The sequence below is a fragment of the Pelmatolapia mariae genome, linkage group LG7 (genome assembly GCF_036321145.2).
Source record: "Pelmatolapia mariae isolate MD_Pm_ZW linkage group LG7, Pm_UMD_F_2, whole genome shotgun sequence".
NCBI lineage: Eukaryota > Metazoa > Chordata > Actinopteri > Cichliformes > Cichlidae > Pelmatolapia > Pelmatolapia mariae.
This window is the reverse complement of record NC_086233.1, coordinates 42276106-42299873: the sequence shown is the minus strand read 5'-3', so window position 1 is coordinate 42299873 and position 23768 is coordinate 42276106. Positions and strand designations below refer to the sequence as shown.

The following is a 23768-nucleotide window of genomic DNA, read 5'->3' as shown; positions in this document are numbered from 1 at the left end:
AGAAGTATTTAACCAACCGAATTATGTCTTCAGTGACATTTAGTATTTATACACATATTTCACTCAAGGCCATTGCAGTCAAAAAATATGATTTAATCTGCAGTCATTTATATTTGGCAGTATGGTCCAGGAACTTCCTGCATTTCTATTTGCACACAAAGCCTTAGGATGGAAGAGCAATATCAAGACTCCCAGTGCCACAGCCAGCATCAGAAATGCATTTTATTAAGTATAAGTATTAAGGGTTTTTTCCATATTATCGTGTATAATATAAAGCACCTTGAGGTGACTGTTGTTTGTTGGATTTGCTGCTATATAAATAAAACTGAACTCAATTGAAGTCAGATGCAGCTTGGAAAGGAGGAGCTGGGGTGCAGGTGAGTTGCAAAGCGACTTACAGAGACAGCAGCAACTGTAGTTAAACTAAATCAGCTTAGATGGTGTGCCCTTTATGACATTTTCCCATAGGATGTGTGCCATTGGCTGACACCAAGATCAGCTGTTATGAGATGTTGTAAATGCACCCTTTGTTTAAGCTTCAGCTATATTTAAACTGTATCTCCTGCATCATCTTCCCAAAATATAATCTACCTTAAATTAACTGAATGTAATATGTGTATTGTTGGGCAGCAGGTTTAATAAAACTGAAAACTATATTGCTTCAGTTTTTTAACCCTAGAACACTATCGCTGGGTGATTTTCACCCGAGCAAATACATTTACATGATTTCTCTCTCCTGCAGCTGTTAGTGTGTCGAGGAGATTGTGCCTTCACCAGGGAAGTCTCAAATGTCCCAGGAATGGGTATATCAAAGACCAGCTTTCCAGCGTCATTTTTTTTTTTTTTTAGGAATTTTTTGTTCTTGAATTCCAGATTTTTCTGTAATTTTGGAGCATTACTTTAGCATCCCCCCATGACACTTTTTTTCATTTTGTTAGACATGGCACAGTTGAAAGTAAAAGCTGACCACTCTGATTTGTCATGTGTTTGATATATTTTGATGACAAGTACTTTTTGTTGGTCATATTATATCGGGTAAAAATCACCCGGCATTAGTGATTGTGTTACTATTTATAGCGATAGTGTTCTAGGGTTAATGCTAGCACCTACTAACAAAAAGTACACAAAACTGTAGGCCTTAGTCTTGTTTCAAGCAAAGTACCATAACTGGATGAAGATTCATAGATCTTCTGTGATCTTTCTTAATATACTGTAAAAAAATAAATAAATAAAAATAAATAGAAATGGCTCAGAGGAACAGACTACAGAGATTTGTTCAGACAATCTTCACTCTCTGGTGGAAGCACCTTTCTATTATTTCATCCCCACAGACTTTTCTTTTACAGATTATTAGACTTGTTGGCTTGTTTCTTTTCTCTGACAAACAACTTGCACTTGTTGCTTCCACTGACTTCATCCCCATCTCTTAAATTAAGCCCACAGAACACATTTGTTCTCATACTCACGCATTTTGGTTCTTGTTGCAATAACATCAAGTGAAACTTGACTACTCACTGGAAAATGCTTCTTTATCTGCGTGTTTGCATGTATAACCCTACACGGTGTATAATCTATTTCCATCTTATAACTTCCTGAGTTGTGCTCTCTGGTCTTGTTTCGCTTGTTAACACCAAACATGCAACTACAGGCAGTTTTCAGCAGGGTTTGTAAAAAAAAGAAAAGAAGAAAGAAAGAAAGAAAGAAATACAGAGACTTTGTGCTTTAAGGGATGAGAAAGATGAAAATGAAGGAAGACTGGCAGGTGTCTTTCATCTGATCCTAAAAGGGACATCAAATTAGAGAGCTTCATGGGATCTACAGTATTTCTAAGCCCCCTTTCTACCCACAGAGCTTTGATGACACACTGGCTCTCACCAGGCCTGAGTTATTGCCATTTCATGCTCTACACGCCCTGCAGTTTACAGCTATCAGAGCAAGGACACACATATGACAAGTCTGCCAACATGGACAAATTTAGATTGAGATCTATCATGACAGTAGGTAAACACCGAGGACACAAACTCGCTTGCACATCATGACACAGTCACTCTCCAGCATTCCAGCTGCTATTTGATTTATGGTGTGGCACATGGCTCAGTATTAAAGCTGACACGAAACACCACATTTATAATGGCAAACTTACACCATGGAGTCTTACTCTAATACAGCGCACCTGACTCAAACAGGTTCTCCTCCATACAGTCCTCATTTGTAAAGTGCTCTAGAAACCCAAACATTACAGCAAACAGGTGGATTTTCCAGTTTGAGTGCAGCTAGTAAAGAATGAAAAACGTGTTGCTTTAAAGACAGAAAGTAAAAGTGGACGGTATATCCTCTTATTTTTTTTTTTTAACATAAAAGCCATTTTCGTAGCCACAGTCAGTACAAAACTGACCTCTTTAGGCTTCTTTTCAGTTTTAATTTCCTTGTTTTCCACTGAGTTATCGGTCCTATCAGTTAGCTAACATAAACTAATGTAAGTCCATCCAGTCTTTAAGTCTGACGTCATTAGCCGTTTCCGGGTCCAAACTCTGCTTCAGGTCCCAAAGTCAAACGAATACTGCGGCATCACTGAGAGTTACAAACTGATTCAATTTTTTCATCTTTAATAAAATGACAATTGACAATTGTGATCCGTGAAAACAGAATTTATTAAATTTAACAGAGTTAGAAGTTAGCAGGAAGTTAGCTCACTAGTTTCCACCTAAGCATGATATACCGTGTTCTGACTGAGAGATTTCTGAAAAAATTAAAACGTACAGCTCTGCTATCACGTCCAACATAAATGAAGACAAAAAACTAAACAGCAGTGATGTTTGTAGGGTTACTGAAGTTGGACTAGCTGGTATATAATGATGTGCTACGTGATGGCTAGCAAGACAGCTATGTTATCATAGCGTAAACACATTGAAGCTGGAGGATGAACGCTAACTTTTTTCCACTCGATAAAAGTTAATACGGGGGTTCCCGTTGGTTACACAACTGCATGGCAGGATGGCATGGCAGAACCAAGTTAGGAGAACAACTGAGATAATCCATCCACAATACGAGGTTAGTCATTAATATGCTGCTGCATGGACTGGGCTGTAGTTACATCGTAAGGTTTTAAAAACTGAGCTTTAAAATGAATAGTGGTAATAAAAACCGAGAGAGACCAACAATTATTACTGCCTCTTTTAGGGGCTTGTTCAGATTAAATAGAACAAGATACAAAGCATTAAAACGTGTTAAAAACACAACAGCCTTATTAAACGCAAAGTAGTTTGGACCTGGAAGCAGGGTTCATATGTCATCACTTAAAGACCAGTGGCAAACCAACCAAACAACCTAGTGATGTCACGTTCTATACTGGCACAAGATGGTGCTTTAAATGCTCTAAAAACGTTAACTTTAAACACTTCTTGAATCCAGCTTTGCAGACACTGCTAAATCCGTGACAACTGCTCTTTCTGCCTGGCTGCTGAATGTTGTTACTGTATTGGTTGATGTGTTTTATTCCTAAGACATGCAGAAAATATAAATATAAAAAATGTAAATGACTATAAAAAGGTAGACATGTATAACTATGGTTCATCTCTAAAACACCAAAGAAAAGAAAATAGTTTGAATTTGATGGATTAAAGAATAAATGATGCTTTTAGATGAATATGGTGGGCATTTATTTTGTTTGTTTTGTCATTTTGAGTGGGTCATGAGCTAAAGGCAGGCATGAATAGTGTTCAGCGATAATTTGTATGATTTGTTCTCATCTGTTTGGTATAACAGATGTGTGCAGTCAGCCGTCCCAAATCAGCCTGATGGCGTGAATACTCAGGGTCTGATAAGCTGTCAATTACAGAGAAGTGCTTTGGAAAAACATCACCTACAAGGGTTTAAAATCACAAGAGAAAAAAAAATACTTAATATGTTTTGAAATAATGGCTTATTAAAATCAGGGCATGAGAGTTGATAGACTTGACAATATTTTGTTGACACATATTTTTCAATCTTTTCAATTTAAATCATTTGTGCAGCGCTTTTTAAAAAACCCTCCTCACGTGTAGGTTCAATAAAATATCTGCAAGTTGAGGAAACGCACAGTTTTAATACATGTGATTTACTTACTGTACTGAACACTGTACATTTTATTTACAGCTTCTATAATCAACTTAAAATATTACAATTGATCAAATGACTTTCTGTGTGTCAAAGGAGTAACTCATAGTGAAAAACCCACAGTGATTTACTGGTTGGCTGTGCTGACCCTGTAGGTTCAGCACTTTACGTACTGGTACTTATAAAGTGTTTTTTTAACTCTAACTGCACTCAAAGCACTTTTGACTACAAATGTCATTCACCCAGTCACAGGTTCATGCAGGCGCTTTTTCTGTACCTAAGTGCTTTGTCTAATATTTGCACACACACTCACGCTCCGATGGACACATCAGAGGCAGCTCGGGTTCATTGTCTTGCCCAAGGATACTTCAACATGCAGACTGGATCCACCAACCTTCTGATTATTAGATGGCCTGCTCTAAGTCCTGAGCCACAAGCGCTCCCACTGTGTAGTCAAGTCATTTGTGTAATCATGGGTTGGGTCACAGGACCTGCATTAAAGGCTAGACTCCACCCCTGCACCACATGGATTACATCAGATTTTACAACCCGATTATTTACTTTATATTATGTGTGATGTGATGATTCCGCGACAAATCTTAGAGTACAACACTTGACATAACAACAACAACCATCAACAACCAATAACTAAGCAAAAGCAGCAAATCTTTACTCCTGTTGTCATGTAAATTACAAGTTATCATTATCACACTATTTCCTCTTTTAAGGTACCTCACTGCCTCAAGCTGTATGATAGCTACAATGATTTTTAACATCATGGGAGTCCACCCATCTGATTTTTTAACCTTTTTATCTAACACTAAAATCGGCCCATCAACAAAGACACTGGCATAGAGATGGAGAGGGTGGAAATATCAGGTCCCCACCCAGACATTTAAATGGCTAATTGCTGTTATTCAGTGCGCGAGTGAAGTCAGCAGCAGTGGAAAATTTGTAATGAGCAAAATGTTCAAATATGAGCTGATGTTATGCATCAAAGGGGTGTGTGAGAAAGTGTAATAGACAGATAGCTGAAAGCTAATTATTTGCTATGGTGGGTTTCAGGATTCCTCTGAGATGGTTCGTCCAGCTCTGCTACACACCAAGTTAAGAACATAGACTGTATTTAAAGGATGGATGTAGTCACTGTGACATCATCCTTTGCTTTGTAAAGCCCAGTTTTGAAGCCTTGAGATTGGTGTTTGGAGGGGAGTGGAGTGCTAAGTTATTATCTAATGATCACAAAGCTTAATTAGCAAATTGCATAAATAGACTACATGCGATCAAATATGTGCCATACTGCAAAAATAACATACTGCAAAAATAATACTGGGGTCCTGGAGCACTGAAACAGGAGCAAAGACTTCCTTGACAGGCTGTTGGTATAATTAAGCACAAAGCAAGCCACATATTCAGATAATTTATGTGGAGGTGAAGTGAAGATGACCTGTAACCTGTCACTTAAGGCGACCTCATCTTTAAACTAGATATAAATGGTTGAAAATGTACCCTTATATGATTGCTATGAAGCCTTTGTTAGCTTTTAAGAGTACCACACTGTAAACATTAATTTGTTTCTGCAAAGCTCAACGATATCCATGGGGACTGACTTGCTTTTGGAAACAGCCTCATTTTTACATGGTTTTACTTTCTTAGCCCTGGAGCTTGCTACTTGGTTAAAAAAGCGAGAGTGGATTAAAAGGTAAAGACACCTGAGCAACCTGAATGTGTAATCAATACTTACGGCTAATGAGAGCTGACAGTATTGATCTTACAATTTGGCTGCAAAGAGCGTGTATGTGTGTGTATGAGTGGGCCATCAGGAAGTGTCTTATCAAAAGCATCCTGAAAGCGGTCAGCTAACTAATGGCCAATACAGACTTGCTGTCCAGTCTCTCTTTTCTTATCTCTCAGTGAAATAGCTTTATAGAGGCATGTATAATAAGATAGCTGGCAATCCCAGGTCTGCTGGTTAGAATGACAAACATCGGTATAGGTGGACTTTCCACAGGAGTGAATAAAAGGAAGCAAGGTCCCAGTTGTAAAGTGAATCTGCTCTCTAAATGTAGTAAGAAGGATAGCATAGAGTCTATTTTTATGTCCCGAGTACCTTGGCAATGATGCTGCAGAGCTGAGGTCCATCCTGGGTTAGGGACAGCAGGTTGCTAATGGCACTACCAATGGCATGAAGGCTGTCCGATGATTCAATCTGCTTGATCAGAACCTGCAAGGAAATTGACATCTTTATCATTTTATTCACAACTCAACACATTTCAAATCATCACTTTTGACGACATGATGCAAAAGTCAGTGTCACAGTCAGTGTTGCTTAAAGTGGGACAGAGAACAATAGACTGCATTTATAGGATTGACTGACTGGTTGATTGACATAATATTACTGGCAACTTTTCGTGTTGCCCCTAACTCTCTGTCTAGAAAAAAAAGAACTAAGAGTAGCCAGCAGTATCTGCAGGACTGTTCACCATGATTAAAGGCACTTGTTGCAATTACCCGCCGCAAAATTTAAATGATAGCCTTGACCACCAGGTGGAAGCATTTTACCAGTAGGTAGGTATGTGTAAGGTACTTTAATTACAATTTCTTTCCATTTGTATTTTAAATTGTCTGAAAGTATGAGCCTGTTAGTTCTCTTTAATTCTTTTAGTTATACAAAAATGATTTATCTATATGACACTGTAAAGATGATCTATTAATCGGGGGGCTATTTAGGGTTTTGTTTTGCTTTGGTTCTTTTCCTCTCAGCCTACTCTTAGGTGGAGATGGGCAGGTTCTGCTGTGGGACTCCACCTGCTGGCGGTGCCTACTGATTTCCCACGCTTCAGCGAACACACCTTTTAGGATTCACTCATTTCCAGCCAGTACTTAAGGACCAGCTCAAGCTCACATTCTTCTCCAGATTGTTGTTGAAAGTAGCCGTGGTGATCAGGCTCCTCGTGCTAACTATAAGTCACAAACTATGTATGTTCCTTGTGGAAATCTTGGTCTTCCCCATCGCCAAAACTCTCTTCTTTCTTTTGATCGCTCCATAACAACAAACTTTGCTAAATTCAACCCTGAGACTGTTTGGCTCTTACTTCAGAGTTGAATTATTTACACCACTGATTATAACACTCTTATAAATTAGGCAAAGCAACACCTCAACCTATCAGCAAAATTATAAACACATGACACTGCAGAGCACACAATGGAATATGCGCAAATACAGAAACTACATACCCGGATCTCATTGGCTAAAGCCATGTCAATCATGTTGCTGAACGAGTCACTGACATCTGTAAGGATCTCATGGATGGCCTCCCTCATGGATTTCAGGAAGAATTCATCATCAGTGTGAAGGCACCTGTGGGTGCAAATCAAATGTTTGATTTAGAAAAACAAAGTATTTGTTTGGGAGTTTTTTAAATTACTGCATATTAACGTTGTAGATTTTACCTCTCTGTAATATTAGTCAGCTCCATACACTTTTCCAGCAAAGACTTCTCATACTACAACAAAACATGCACATTTAAGTGGTCAGACCTCCACAGTTCTAAACATAAATGGCATTCTTCTCCAAGTAGCCTTTTAGTGGGGTATAACTGCAGGTATTTGTAGATAACAGATAAGCAAATAATGTTCAGTAATGCAAGCTCAGCATCATCATTGTTCAGTTTTTTTCATTACTGTAAAATGGGCACATTTTTATGTATGCAAACCTAATTTTCAAAGTCAACCATCACCTTCTGCATCTCCGGTGGCGTGTTTCGAGCTGCACTGTACTCATGTACCAGTGAGCGAACATGGCAGTTTGCCCGTACAGCCGTGCTGTGGACCCTCTGCCAGCGTCCCTTCTCCAGCCGCTGAAACATCTTTCCTAGCTCTGTGCTGACCACCAAAGCTCGGCGAAGGAGCGTCTGCAGGTTGTTTCTAGCCACGTGGTCCCCTGCACCAACCCCAGAGCCCACAATCAGCTCTCCCTGCTGAGAGTCCTCCTCTACCCCGATGGGTTTGGCCTGGAGGACACACATGCACTCTACTTCCGTCATGTGACGGAGGTCTTCCATCCAGCGCTGGACCGAGTCAACCTGAAGAGACTGCGCACGGGTACTGTGGGTGAAACAAACAGAATAATAGATTAAAAAATGTAATCTAATGTAAAAGTCTCAGTGTGAACAGGACTTTTTCTTAAGCCAGAAGCAAAAGAACTAAGAGCAGGGATGTAGATTTAACACAATTTCAAGGAATCCCCTGTTTTCCCCATGTTTACATGCTGTATGTTCTCATTTATAACTCCAGCTTCGACCAAAAGTGAGTCAGCAATCCTGAAGACAACGGTGTCCCAATTTTTGGATTTTTGTTAGTGATACAACAGCGTTATTCAGCTTGTTGTGTATATCTGGTCCATTGCAGACAAAATGAAGGAAGATGGCACAGACCATTTTTCTATTGCCATCTATTGATTGCGGTATGCAAAGAAAACTTCTTTCCCTCCTTCTAGTTTGCTCAGACTAAATCGACAGAAACTGGCTCTTTGGTTTCTCATTTTTAATTAGAATATCGAATACATATTGCTAAACAAACACTGCTACATCCATGAAATGAATGTGCACTGGTTACTATGTACTGAGGGCGGTGTCATGTTAGAGAGAACATCATTAATGCTGACTGTCCTGCCTGCTATTCTGTAGCTTAAGCACATTTACATGAAAAAAGTCTGATCATCTTTGCCTCCTCCACAAGAAATAACATGGTTAATCAGTGGAAAATTAAGGAAATTCAAATTGGTTGTTAGGAAGCTTACTTGTCTGTGCCACCCTTGTCATCTCTATATAATTTTCCTGTTGTTTTTTCCTTTTTTCTTTGGAAAAAACAAAACAAACACTTGTTTGGCCACTGCTAATCCCTCACACAAACATCAATTGTCTTTATCCCATCATGGCCGGTGTATCTGCTCTGATGCAGGCTACTCATTATTGGATAAAAGAGAGGACAGTGTTTGAGTCAAAGATGGAACCTGCTCACTTCAATACTGACCACCTGGCTTGTGAGTCAGAAAATTATCTAGCTAACAAACACAAACTGTACAGCACCACTGGACATGGGTTGGAGCTCTTGCTCCTGTTGGCAAATCTTGCTGCAATAAATATAAGGTGAGCTGATTTAAGGTGATAGCTTAAATTTTAGTTAGCTAAAACTGACCTCCAGCAAAGAGTTTTTGTTTTGTTTTTTTGGTAGTACTTGCATGTGTGTATTTCATTCTTTGTGAAACATGACAGATTGAAAACTTGAAGAATTTCTTGCTCATAGGGGGTGATTGTTGAGTTTTTCTCTGTATGTATTAGGGTCTACCTTACAATACAAAGCGCCTTTAGGCGACTGTTGTTGTGATTTGGCGCTATATTAAAAAAAAAAAAAAAAAAAAACGGAATTGAAATGAATTAATTGGAAATAAATTTTAAAAAAGCATGAAAAATAATGATGCTCAAAATTATGTTAAGTATATTAAAATGGGTTTCAACAGAGCAAATAACTTACATATGTAAGTATGTTTAAAAAGAAAAATCTAACCCAAAATTACAAAATTTCTTAAGGAACCAGCGAGCCTCCACACATCAATTGGGAACCACCGATATAGGTTATACATGTAAACTCCAGTATCATGATAATCAGTCACTGGAGACTACAGTATTCAGTTCTTAAATACCCAAATCAATAATGTGTTGTCAAGGTCAGTTATTCACAGATCATAGCCATCTTCTGTCCTCATTAGTCTAATCCCTCATTTCCCCTCAGGATTGTGATGGCTTTAAGAAGCAGCTTTACTGAGCAAACACTCTCCCCACACTTCAATCTCTCCCAGCAATGACCCTAATGAAGGGAGGCTTAAGGGGGCAATCCAGAGGCCAGCATCCCGCGAGGCAAAGCTCCCCGCAAGAGGATGGGTCGATGGCTACAACAGCCACCTTTGCTTTGAGGGAACACAGAGGAAAGGGTCTGAAGATGAATATTTTCCTCTTGGCTCTCGGGCACTGCAGTTTGAAATGGCAACTGGCGGGACATGTTGGGCTATTGCACTGGTATTGAGTATTGGCTGATATCATCTGAATGAAGCACTGTTGTGTTTACATTTAGAACAAAGATTTGTCATTGAACAGCAGCAGCCATCATTATTAAGTGACGTCTTCGAGCTATGCAATGACCTTTATATTTTAGCAATAGCCTGTTACACAAGAATAAATCATTAGCAAGCCACAAATCTAATTATAGCTAATCTGATATTAAACAGGATTGGAGGGCAGATGTGTACTAGGGAATGGAACAGCAGATTTATATCACATTTATTTAAATTTTGAGTCGGCTACGAAAGACAAAGCATGTATGTTCTGATAAATATACATTCAGTGAGTCATCTGCCAACTGGGGATGGGGAACATCGCGGCGAAAGATGTAAAATGTGCAGGCTATAGAGAGAGGCAGCTCAGTGGTTCGAAACTCTGAAGCAGAGATAAATCTCATTCATTGTAAGAGAATGGAGATGTAATTAGCTATAAATTTAAACTGGAATAAGTAACTGCACAGAATAGTAAGCATTAATATGGCGCTTACTCTGCTAAGTGGGGTAAAAAGCTTCAGAGTGATCATCAGATGAGATATGAGTTTTAGTTTAACTCTACCTAGGCAATTAAAGATATTAATATCTTTAAAATACTACTGAATCCTGTTTCCTGTTTTTTTCTGCTTATTTGAAAGCCTCTTAAAAACCACTCTAGTTCTTGAAAGGTCCTTTGTTGGAGATTTGTCACGCAGCGGTGAATAACACAGTGATTCAACCTAAGTGGCAGATTAGTCACAAAGCTAAAGGTTTGATAATTATTAATTCTTTTTTTGGGGGGAGGTTTATTGGATGACAAAGAAACATAAAAAAAAGCCTAATGGTAAAATGTGAACATTTGAAACTGTTTCCAGAATCTCCTGGTTTCTATCAGTCCAAAAATGTCATTTTAAAACCATTTGCTCGGTTATATCATAGCATCACACCAGGATGAACCCATCTGGATTTACACAACCAATAAAGCCCCGAAACACTCCCGTCATCATATGTTTAAAAAAAAAAAAGCAGATAATAATAGGTTTGTTTTCCAAAGGAGGGGAAGCGGTGCACTTCAGCTTGCAGGGCATGACAAATATTTACATGTGGGGCCAAAAGAGGGTCAGGCGACAGCAACTCTATTATCCCAGACAGGATGTCTCTGCAGTGATGAAGCATCAGTACTTCTCATCTGCTGGCAGCTGGCTGGCAGAAAACTGAGCGATGGTGGCAACGAAAGAGACAGGAGCTGGTTAAAAGGAGATAGCTGCATTTTTGTTACACGATTCTGCTGTTGTCGGTTTTTCATTTTAGTGTTCATTCTGCGTGATGATGAGGTAGGCGGGAGATGGGCTACTGTCCGATGGTGCTAATTCCATTTTTCAACCTATGCATCTTTAAGGATAGAAAAACACGCAGTATCAACAGGTTCCGCTGTTTAAAAAAACGGTAAACTTGGAGAATGCATAATCTATTTTAAAAAAATAGATTATGCAATAGGAGTTCGGGCTGGTGTGCTGAGCTGGTGCGCCACAGTGAACTCACTCTTCCTGTAACACATCAGGTGAGAATTATAACCGGAGCTTTTAGATTATTCCCTCTTAAACTTTTTATGTACTTGAGGCACATGGAGTTCTGCTGCATGAGTCACTGTCAGGCTGCTGCTGTCTGTTGAGCCCCTAAATGATCTGTCCCTTAGCTCCACTGCAGATTTATGAAACAGAGAAGCTTGTGACCGCAGAGTCAGTTTGCGAGTGTGTGTTCTTGTGCTTTTCTTATTTGAAGAGTTATGTTGGCTTTAGGTTAAGATAAGGGTAAGAGTTGGGCTATGCTCAGTCACAAACAGTCTGTTTGATGTTTTCTCGCACACAGGGAAATCGTCATGGATGTTCCAAACTGCCATGCTCAAAGGCCGAATGAAAAGCCAGCCGCCGTGGTACTTGGTTGTTGAAATAAAAAGCGACAGAAATAGAAAGTTAGAGACAAAAAAATATCAAACCCCACATATCCACTTCACATGAAAGTGAGTGTGAATGTCATAGTGTTGGTTTTGAAAAGTGGGGTTGCAAGAAGATGCATTATGTATGTACTGTTTTTTAGGAAGGTTTTTTGCATGTTTTTGTTTTAAAGGCGCTTTTTTTTCTCTCCATGCAAACGCGATGCCAGTGATAAAGGCTGCCATCTTTTTCTGATCATCTGCACGATAACTTTATAAAAATAAAACAAACAAACTGCATATTAGTTAACAGGCTTGCTTGCTAGACATCAAGGATACTTCTCAACAAGTTGAAAATTATATTAATATTTTACCTATATTAGCAGCCTCATAGCCAATTTTCATTGTACATTGACCTAAACTAGAAGAACTGCTTTACAGCAGAGTGTCACACACCATTAACTATTGATTACGGGCCAGAGCTAAGTATAGGAAAAGCTAGGTCTCTATTGTCATGAATAGAGAGCTAGCTTCTTCTAGCTTGTCCTTCTATTGACACCATGGCATTTGCAAGGAAACCAAACAGGAAGTTGACTGAAGAAGCTAAGAAGACAAAAAAAAAAAGTGAATAAGCAAGAAGTCAGGTAAGAGCAAATCTTGCACCAGCAAGATTTTTCAAACCAAAGATGGCAAGACACAAGCTGAGTCAATCTTCCTGCTGACAGCAGTTAACACAAGACAGTGGGTGGTAATGTGGCCCCCTACAGTGAAACAGTAGGGGGCACCCAGAAGCAAAAATATCAGTTTCATAGTGTTGCTCAAACTATATTAGCCTTTGAAAGTTGAGTTCTGGTGGCAAACTTTTTTGCCAAATTCTCATACAAAGGTCAGTGCCTATACAACTTTAGTCAAAGCAGCTGCCAATCACATATGCCATAACATGTCATAACATTTAAAATACCCTCACTCTGTGCGCTCTACCATCCCAGCAGAAGGAATGTTCTGCTGACAGCTTCGCTTTGCTGAGGTACATCATTACCCACCACAGTGAAAAATGACAAAAGCATCACTTACACGTATGGAATCTCGCCTCATTAGAGGCTGTGAGTCATTTTGTTTGAGGCTAAAAATAGACATATCCACATGAAAGCACTTTGTAAACTTTAAACTCTTTGCACCCAGTCTGTGGGTCTTTCACTTGCATCGTGTAGATGGTTACAATAAAAGATAATATAAATGTGCTCCAAATCACAGAGAGTCACAATTCCCACCCTCAATGCTGTATCAGTTCACAGAGAGCTTGCTAGTTAGTGAGAAGCAGACGGGCAGGTGTGAACTCAAGCATGGGAGCACCTGTTGTCACTCAAGTATAGCAGTTATTGTACAGCAGGAACTAATTTGTTCTTCAGGGCTGGAAGCCTATTACAAGGCTTGTTCCACATATCGCTAGAGGCTTCAAGTGATTCAGGTACTATGTACAACACTTCACAGATCATGACCGCAGGTTGAGTAATGTCTGCTTCTCTTTGCTTGATGAATGGTCTCCCTACACGTAGAGTAACCCTGCTGTCAGATGCAAAAGGATCCCACACGGATGTTTTGAATTAAAGGGTAGACGTCCTCTGTGGCTCAGGAACATTTAAAGGCAGTGTATTACATCAACATGTCTTAAAATACAGACAAATAAGTCTCCTCTGCTTTTACGGGTAAAATCACAAGACACTGAATGAAGCTATACGAACACACAAACAGACACTGACAACTGATTAGTCAAATGACAAAACTGGCATCTCCATTTCCTTTGATGTGTCATTCATCTTTCGAATAAGTTTCCAAGTAAAAATGCTATGAAAGCCCTAGTTCCAGGCCGTGACTTCTTGTGGTGTCGGAATAAAAATAAAAACAAAGTTCCAATTGCAAGTTGGCAATATCAACTTAACTTTGAGAGTTTGTTTAATTTGTACTGTTGTATTAGAGGGTAACTAATAGCTGCTGTTCATATAGTGACCTAATTAGAAACGTTAGCACTTACCAACAACCACAGTTATAAACTTACTTATACCAGGCTATATTTGCTAGCAGTAACTAGCACGTTGTTAGCTAGCAGCTAACACAAAGCTCAGTATAAGTTATGATTGTGTTCTTTGAACTTTTATTTAATGTAATAAATGCTCATACAAAAATCTTTACTCACTTTGTATCATCCTCAGAAGCTGCTTTACTTGCCAAAATCAGCTTTTTGTGTCTTAGACTTCTCCAAAGAATCTTCTAAAACAAAATAATTTGTACCTGATAACACACAGACTGCTTTCTCTATAAAAAAAAAAAAATCATGTTATGAATTTACACTCTCATGGTACAAGGAGGAATTTAGGATTAACCAACATCTGGAACTGTCCATTAACTCCAGGCAGTATTACTGGCATCCTCAGTGTTTCTTGCTTGGAAAAGAAACAGCAACATGTGTTGGTTTGTGTCATTATGTCTGTCTCGGATCTGACTGCATTCAGTTCAGATTATTTGCTGCATATTCTTCTGATATGGTAGTCATTTAAGACAGTATAAGCAGGAAGGAGGTCTTCACTGTCATCCAGTGTTTGGGGTGCATGGATATCACAATCTGATGACTGATGTAATGGAACTAAATGGAAATCTTTCTTAAATACCACAACAGAACCACAGTCCAACTAGGCAGAGGGAATGGAAATGTGGGCAGAATGAGCTGTTAGATTTTGAGGACCCAACCATTGTGGCTTTGGCTTCAGCTGAAGGAGGAAACAAGGACACTCTTGTCCCAAACAGAATTAAATATGGAGGCATATAATCAAGTAGGATGTTAATGCATTCCTCTTTAGCTCAAAAACCAGAATATTGCTTAAAGGAATCATCTTTTGCACAGAAACAGCTTCACTGAAACACGGGGAGGTTTCTATATAATATAGTTTCACTGTGGCAAGAGGTGACAGATGAGCAAAGAAAATGGTTAAATGTACAAGTCACGCCTTGATTTTCTGGGTGAAGGTTGAGCATGTGCTCCTCCTGAAGTAGCACATGGAAAGGGGATATTGTGGCCTCTGACTGGTACAGCTGAATCCTGGCTAGAGAAGCAGACATCTGACTCCCAGATGCTTCAGACAGCCTCTTATGTGTAGCCAAGACTAGATTCTCCTAAGACAAAAAACACAGCCTGTTTTTTCTCCTTTCTTTTCTCTCTCTTTGTCTCAGCCGACTTCTAACCTCAAATTTAATTATCTCAGGCTTGTAAGCACACCGTGTTAAATGCGCACAACGCATACAAATACAGACATATGTAAAATGCATTAGAATATGATCCATCTCTCTCTCTGTCTCAAACCATCTCCAGTCCATTCATCTTACACTTTGGTTTGCTTCCTCATTTTTCTTAGTCTCACACACACTTTCCCCCACATTACTAAAGCCACACTTTTTTGACAACTTTTCCAATTTTCCTAAGTGAGCAGCCACAACTCACTTTAGAAATATACACACACAAACAAATATAAAGAGACAGACACTTGGCTAACCTGTTTGCAGTGTAATGACTCGCCAACCACTTTCAGACTGCGCCCCGAGGCTCTGAATGTGCAGACAAGCCGATCTGGGAAAAGGTTCTGCTGTGGAGATGTTTGTTAGCTGAGTTCATGTACGTGTCCCATCTGTGTTTGCAATTTATTTTAATGCAGTTCAGCCACTTGGCTCGTTTCATCAGCTGATTTACTGACTGTTAGTGCACCGTGCGCAGCACAAATCCAATTTATATTTGAGTCTGTACATGAGACACAGACGGAGATAAGTACGAGACCGTTTTGTCCTTTATTTATGTGCGTGTGTGTGTGTGCCTATGGCGTGTGAGTTCCCCTGATTTGATATCCAAGTGCATTCACTGTGCATCTTCTGAGACGCTTTGCGAACATTAGTAAACACCGAACTGTCAGAAGATATATATTCAAATTTATTTTCAGTGACTGAAATATTCTAAACCACAGATGCTGACAAAGCAGCTTCTGTAATTGTTAAAAGAAAGAAGGATCAGCATGTGTGACTGTCAGTCGACTGTGAGGCAAAACTGTGTGTGATAAGAGCTGATTTGCATTTGAGACCAAAAAGTGGTGTTTTTTGGGGGGGGAAGTCAAGAACAGCAGTTTACTTAAAGTTTTATAGTCGTAAAGGTTTGAAAACCTTGAGTTTTCTTTGGAGTTCAGTTAATAAAACATGAAAAAAGAGAAGAAGCTAAATAAACTGACAGTTGCCAATTTTACATTTAAAAAGACCAGATCTCCAGCTGAACGCTGTGTTGTTGGTGTCTCAACAGTGAGAAGTGATCAGCTGAGAACAGCTAGTGGGTTTGTGCTCCCTGTCAGCTCAGTTTCTCACTGCTTGCTACATGTGGACGTCTCTTTTAGCATCTTAGACACATGTGTCTTACAGAATGTTCAGGATTTTAGATTTTGAGCTCTGGCTTTTTGTGTTTATCAGTAAAGTTTGTAAAGTTTATTTTTTATGTAGCCTCAGTATTATGGTTGGGCAGGAAATCTGAACCCATCCAGACATGGGATTGCATCGTTGGGAAGGTTTTTGACCTTTGCATTACCTGTAATTGAGTACCTCAAATATATTGATCTGGGATCTTCACTGAAGTGCAAATATTAGTATGATCAAACATCAAGTGGAAGATATATCCTAAGGCAGATATGAAGGCTTAGTTCAGCAACTCAGGGGTCTGATATAACAACAACAACAACAACAATAATAATAACAATGTCACCAAACATCTCCTCATTCATTCATCTACTGGGAATGACAAATGACACAACTGCACCCTGTCACTACTGCAAACCTTAATCCCTGCTTCCATGAGAGGTGGCACGCATCTCTCACACCACCTCCATTACACTGCATTACCCACAGAAGATAAGGGGCCAAAGTATGCTGCTTTTTTGGAGGTTCCATTTGCAGATGAAACAGGAGGGTAGTTTCTTGCTATCAGGTTGGTGTTTAGCTGTGTTTTTGTGCATGAAGGTGAACAGTGCTCTCCACATCTTCACCAGTGGCCATAATATTAACATGAGTAGTCCTGAGAGACTATAAACTACTGCATATGATTGCTAATAACAAACCATATGCTTGGGAAATTGTTCTCTCTGATCTCTGGAAATTGTCTAGTGGAACTATCACATTGTCAAACTTCTTTTAATTTGACTTTTTCTTTCTGCAATGATCTTTAAACAGCTGGTCCAGATAACATACAGAATTCATGGCCTGCATTGAACACTGAGGTAATTTCTGCTTCTCATATAACATTCACTGTCTTGTATAATCAGTAATTTGAAAGATATGTTCACATTGGTGGTGTAGCCTACAAACTGCGTTATTAATATTATTATTCATTGAACATTTGGTCAGTTAAAGAGCTGTATTGTATTTTTAAGTAGCAATAACAAAAAGAAAACAGCATAACAAAAAAAAGAATGTCTTTCTTACAACTTATTTTCCCAATATTCACATTTTTCCACATTTTATTTTTTGCTTTCAGCATGAAATTGGGAGAAAAAGTAAAAACCACCCAAGGAAGCACAGCTAATATTGATGAGTGTATTTTTTATTCTTATTAAGACAAAGAAGTGACACATGGAGTGGGTATATTACTGGTGTCATTGTAGCCTTTGTTCAAAGTCCAAACATCAGTGCCTAACCTGCATAAACCAAGTGTATCTGTGCTTTCAACGACCAGACCTGTTGTTAGTACACATGAGAACATTACTTGTTAAAACATGAGGTACAGACCCAAAGTGTGCGCATTGGGTTGTTACTTGCCTCATCGGAGATGAAGAGAGTGAGCTGCTCTGTCTGGAGCTGCTCTGAGGACTTGCCATCCTGCCCGAGGCCATCTTACTTCAGCTCAGCACCTGAAATACAGCATGTGCACTGTAAACACCAAGTGATGAATGAATACGAATTTGGACGTCTGCCTTTATCAATATGTCCCGTGTTGGGGAGTAACGGAATACATGTTCTGCCGTTATGTATTTAAAATACGAAATATGAGTAACTGTATTCTATTACAGATACTGTTTAAAAAGGTGGTAATTAGAATACAGTTTGTTGAAATAAATGGATACACAGCGGTCTTTTCCTGTTTCATATGTTAGGCTTGTTTTTTTTTTTGTTTTGTTTTTTTTTGGTTTTTTTTGTTTGATCATGTGCAGTTCTGAAAGCAGTCTATGAACTAACCTCAGCTAACGCCAGTTTAACAATGTTAGCTCGGTGGCGAGTAGCCTTCAGTAATAGTAATAATTCTCACAGCAATAGTACATTCATGCAGTTGTAAAAAGCATTACGATATATTAAGTAATCCAAAGTACTCAGAATATGTTACTCACATTGAGTAACTTAACGGAATACGCTACAAACTACTTTTTGGGGCATTTATTCTGTAATCTGTAGTGAAATACATTTTAAAAGTAACCTTCCCAATACTGAATATGTCACCATCAAATTGAATATCAAATGTAATCAAATGTAGCACTGGAAATGGAAACTTCCTTTGCACCACTACACAGCATCTCTCAACACACACACTGTAAATATGCTATCACATGATGACACACACGTTACATCCCCCTAGCTGTACTGCTGACCACCGCACTGTCATCCACTACAGTATCTCCTTATTGATCTACCTCTAAGCTTTCTATTCTTGTCCCCCTCCCCAAGTAATTCAATTATCAATAAACCTCACTGTTTTAAATAGCTTCAAGCTGATGGTGTGCCATGGAATAATATTTCTTATCTTCTAATCTGTTGGCTGGCTGCCAGCCAGTGACTCTCTTCCCTTCTTTGAGCCCGAGCAAGAGGGCTTAAGTGCCCGGAACTTTATTCTGCTGTTTTATTGATGTATCCCATTTAGATTAGTCCATTTTCAATCGGGAGAAGCCACAGATGCCCTCCCGCCTGAACCACACTCTAATCCTTTTAGTTAATGATATCCTGCAGTTGTGTGGTTACAAATTTCGTGTTTACTGCGGAGATATAATTAGCAGGTAGTTACAATGTGAGACGAGCTCTCTCACGCACACAAATACACAACTACCCCGTGTTGTGAGTTGTGGAGCAGATTTCAACTATTTTGCTCTGCCTTTTATTAAATGCTTACAGAGAGCGACGGGATCGATTGACATAAGCTTACAATAAAGTAATTGAGGCTAGAGGGATGTACGATGCACGTGAAGCGTCGCTTACTGGATCCCACGTCGACCTGCTTCATGAGGGCTGCACTGCCACGATTACAGAATATCTGCTGCTTTTAGTCGGGTTTGAAGATCGAGCGGCGGCACATTAACGGGGTCACCAACTCTGTTTGACTGTTTGCTTCAGTTGCTTTGAAAACTGAGAAATATTTGATTACCGTTGAGTATTTTTTCTTTTTTGGGTGTCAGTAACCTAGTCAGATAAAGAGATAAGCAGACGGATGAATGGGTGGAGGGATAGACTTGTAATACAGACACAAAGGAAAAGTAGAGGAAAAAAACCCACACAAAGAGTAAGATGCAGGAGAGGGGGGGAAAGTGGTAGGAGGGTTGGGGTGGGGAGTATTTTAACTGCAGTCTTGGCATGGCTCCTCTAGGCCCATTTTCAGAGAAAGCATCACAGTGAATCAGAAATTATACCAATACTGTGCCAGGACCATGGAAATCTACTGACAGTAAGCACCCTGTGCTGGGGAAAAGCCCACATCTATTACACTTGGTGCAGTGAGTCATGAAAGTAGAATAGAATATCATAGAATGAGTGCTGATATAATTGAACCGTTGGACTATTACAATAGAGGTGTAGATGAATTTTATTGACCCTATAATTGAGCACAGGGTCATAGCCATTAAGTCACAGTTCCAGCAGATTCCATTACATGTGCTTGCAGCTTGTTACAGTGCTCTTCAGTGGATTACCCTACAAATGGAGATGAGTTGTCCAATCAAGCAATTGTCCTGAGCAATTGGAGTGTGCCGCTAAGTGCTGTGTTAAGGACCATTGCACTGAAAGTGATTGCTGTCTGCTGTGAGTGCCCACTGGCTGTTTTTAGACAATCTCCTTTTCAGCCTTGTGGACTGATGTCATTTTGTTATTAGCAGTTCCCTGTTAATTTACATAATCTTGTAATAAACGCTAGAAATTTACAGTGAGGTGGAAAAAAACCATTGGCTCCTTTGTTTTTGCTTATTTGTCAGACTTCACAGTCATCATCAAACAAATTTGAATGATAGACAAAGATAACCTGAATAGATATAATATGCCGTTTTTAAATGATGATTTCATGATTAATTGTGTTTTTGTGTTTGTCTGAGCTATTCAGCAGTGAAGTTGCTGTGTGTTCTGGTTTCCAAAGCAAAGCAGTTCCCGACCATCACACCACCACCACCATGTTTGACTGTTGGTCTGATGTTGTTTTGATGAAATGCTGTGTTAATTTTACAGGACTCAGACATTCTAAACGGTGGACTGAGAGCGATGAGATATGGACTAATCTAAATGGGATCAATAAAACTTTCAGTGTACTGTCTAGTTTTGGCGATCATCAAGCCTCTGTGTTCTTTGTTGTCAGCAGTGGTTTTTTCTTTGGAACTCTCTCATGGATGCCATTTTGGTCCAGTCTCTTTCTCATTTTTCATTTTATGAACACCGACTATAACTGAGGTAAGTTAGACATGAAGCTCTTTAGATTTTGTCCTGGGTTCTTTTATGAACTCCTGGATGTCTCTCCAGGTTTTCTCCATTTGTGGATAATGGCTCTCACTGTGGTTCGCTAAAGCTATAAAATGGCTTTTCTGGACTGACAGATGTTGGTGACTTTGTTTCTTATTTGTTCTTGAGTGTAAATCAGAGCATGATGTGTTGCTTTTTGAGATCTTTTAACCTACTTCACTTTGTCAAACACGCTCTCTTTAGGCAATTTCTTTACTGAACAGGTCTGGCAGTAATCAGGCCTGGTTGTAGCTAATAAAATTGAACTCAAAAACCCAAAAAATGTGTTTAGTCACAACTAATTCATGATTTTACAAAGGGAATAATTACTTTTTCACATAGCGGCAGGTCAGGTTGCATAGCCTTTTCCCCTTAATAAATAAAAATAATTATTTAAAAACTGCATTTTGTATTTACACCAAATTTATCTTTGTTAAATGTCTTTTTTGAAAATAAAATAAATAAGATTTATATTTCTGTGGGTTAAGTATACCCAAGTGCACAGATGCTGCAAGTGCTACAGAAACTTGAGTTCTGTGAGCAGATGGTCGGGTTTGACTGTATCCTGGCTAATTTTCTTGCTGGGGTGGACATTTCTTTTCATGTCTGAGCTGAAACCTGAGTGGCCCAACAGGTTTCCCCATTCAGCTGCAGTTTTAGGTAAGCCAAACAAAGAACAGCACTGTCTCAGCCTCATGTCACATGCCGGGTAAAATAACAACCACTTAGTGACTTGTGCGTGTAAGAGAATTCACTAGGGTGTGCCTTTCAGATTTACTGCAGCATTCGTATTTATTCTTTGCATGTGTGGGAATTTAGAGGACTTTTAAATGTGGTTTTTGCTTGTGTGCATGTTTCTGTCACTTGCAGTTTTCCAGTCCTGTATCTGTTTCAAGTTAATATCATGCCAAATCTGTACTAGCGAGAGCAATCTTGATTCTTTGTTACTGGCACACTGGAGCCGTTATAAATTCTGTTTGTGAATATAAAACCAGTTAAAAGGGACAAAAGTAATTTTCCAAAGTGTAAAGACTTGCAACCTGAGTTTCAAAGTCAGTACTGGTTCCTCCCATTTGTCTAGACCAATGTAATGTAATTGTTTGATAGTTGCTGATCTAGGTAGGCAGAACAAAAAAACCTCTATCAACCATGCCTTTTTCTTTCGTAGCCCCTGTGCTATTTCAGTTTGTGTGCAGGAAAATGGTGGAGCACGTAAAACCTTTGAGGAGTGGGGATACAGACGTCAGTTTTACTTTTAAAAGGATAAGAGCGTGATGGTAAAGCGCAAACTTGACCCAGGACAGAAAATAAAACTTAAGCTCTTTGCACAAACACACAACGCTAGCAAAGAATCCAAGGTGGTGTTAGAGCTGAGGGTATGCGGACACCAGACCAGTCAGAGCGGTGTTAATTTCTACGACCAATAATTTCCCAAACTACTTTTTATTTGGATGAAAGCAAAATTATAACTAAATGAAAAAAAGATAAATGATAACTAAATGGACGACGAGAAAAAAAGACAATGAAATGTACTGACGCTAAAAATGGGAAAAAAAAAAAAAGTATTAGTTCTGATTGATCCAGTCAAAGCTAATCGCCTTGTGGAGTGTGGTACAACTTTTTTTGGAAGCAGTACAACTAGCTCCTACCCTCATTTCTCATGGATACTCGATAAAATGTCATAGGAGGAAGAGAAGAGTAGCCATACAGATACATTTACCATATGATGTCAGGGAAATAAAGCGCTTTGTAAACCGTTATATATACTCCTTTCTAAAGGCAAGTCAATGTGGTGATCACGTTCATGTCTCTTTGGGTTGGTTGTCAACTTTACTTTGTGTTGTCAGTTTTGTGTTCATACTTGAACGTTAAAAGAAATATCATCCGTGTGTCCTCACTCAGATTATGGATATGTGTCCGTGTTCAGATCATGTTACTGACTGACGTGAAAGTAATGTAACGTATTGCATTACTTTTAAGAACAGCAATGCTGCGTAGTTTATTTTTTAAAACTACAGCTATGAACATGTTTTTTGACTCAGATGAACTCAGCATATGTGCATAGTAAGATATCACTGTATACCAACTTCTCCCTGTGTGCTCTCTATAACTTCTACATCACTGACTAAAAATACATTTCCAGTCTTTCTAGAATATACTGTGGTAAAGCAGAATGCCTGTTGCCAGATTCTTGGTAAAACCACTAAATGAATACAAAAACTGCTCTGCAGAAAACAAAATACCACAGCACTGCGGTTTAGCTTCGGTGTTGTGCCAACAACAATGAATTTCTGTTCGACGCAAATACAAGAAACTGAACTCTGAGGAGAAACAGAAGAAACGAGCAAAGCCACTCACCATTTTGAGAGGCCAAGATCAGCTTGACTCAATGTGATTGTGTTCAGGACAAACTGAGTCAGGTTGCGTAATCCAAATTTAATGTCCATGATGTTTCAGGGATCCGTCATTGTGCAGCCTGTTCCTTATGGCTTGCCTTTATTTTGAAATTGCCAGTGATTAAACACTCTGGCTTCTTCTCCCACTGCTCTCTGAAACTCACAGACTGAAGAAAGCATATAATATGTGAGTTTCTTTTGGACGCTGGTCTTTAAATACAGTGGACATGCTCTGTATCAGCAAGTCAGCCATGCCGTCCTGCTCACATCCTATCATTGAGCTGAAGACTGGGTTCACAGGAGGAGACAGGGGTTACAGTCTCACCACAGAGCTGTCATGTGGAGAAGAAAACTGAGCAGGATGGGTACTGTATGAGTGGCTGGGTGGGAACAAACTGGAAGCTGGCTGTGCTCAGCCATGGGCCCAGCATTCCCATCCCACACACACTGGGCAGGCTTAAAGTGGACCCTTGTTTTTGGACAGAGAGAAATC

General features: G+C 39.3%; 1 protein-coding gene across 1 annotated transcript in view; it reads right to left on the bottom strand.

The window, feature by feature from the left end:
* Window positions 1–23336, bottom strand: part of LOC134632290 (protein inscuteable homolog) — a 34994-nt gene extending 11658 nt beyond the window's left edge. Inside the window, exons 1-6 of the mRNA XM_063480961.1 lie at window positions 23238–23336; window positions 17955–18046; window positions 7836–8202; window positions 7549–7601; window positions 7333–7456; window positions 6206–6319 (exon numbers count right to left, since the gene is read on the bottom strand). Of these exons, the coding sequence (XP_063337031.1) occupies window positions 6206–6319; window positions 7333–7456; window positions 7549–7601; window positions 7836–8202; window positions 17955–18028 (732 nt within the window). The 5' untranslated portion in view covers window positions 18029–18046; window positions 23238–23336. The remainder of the gene's footprint in view (window positions 1–6205; window positions 6320–7332; window positions 7457–7548; window positions 7602–7835; window positions 8203–17954; window positions 18047–23237) is intronic.
* Window positions 23337–23768: the final 432 nt, after the last annotated feature.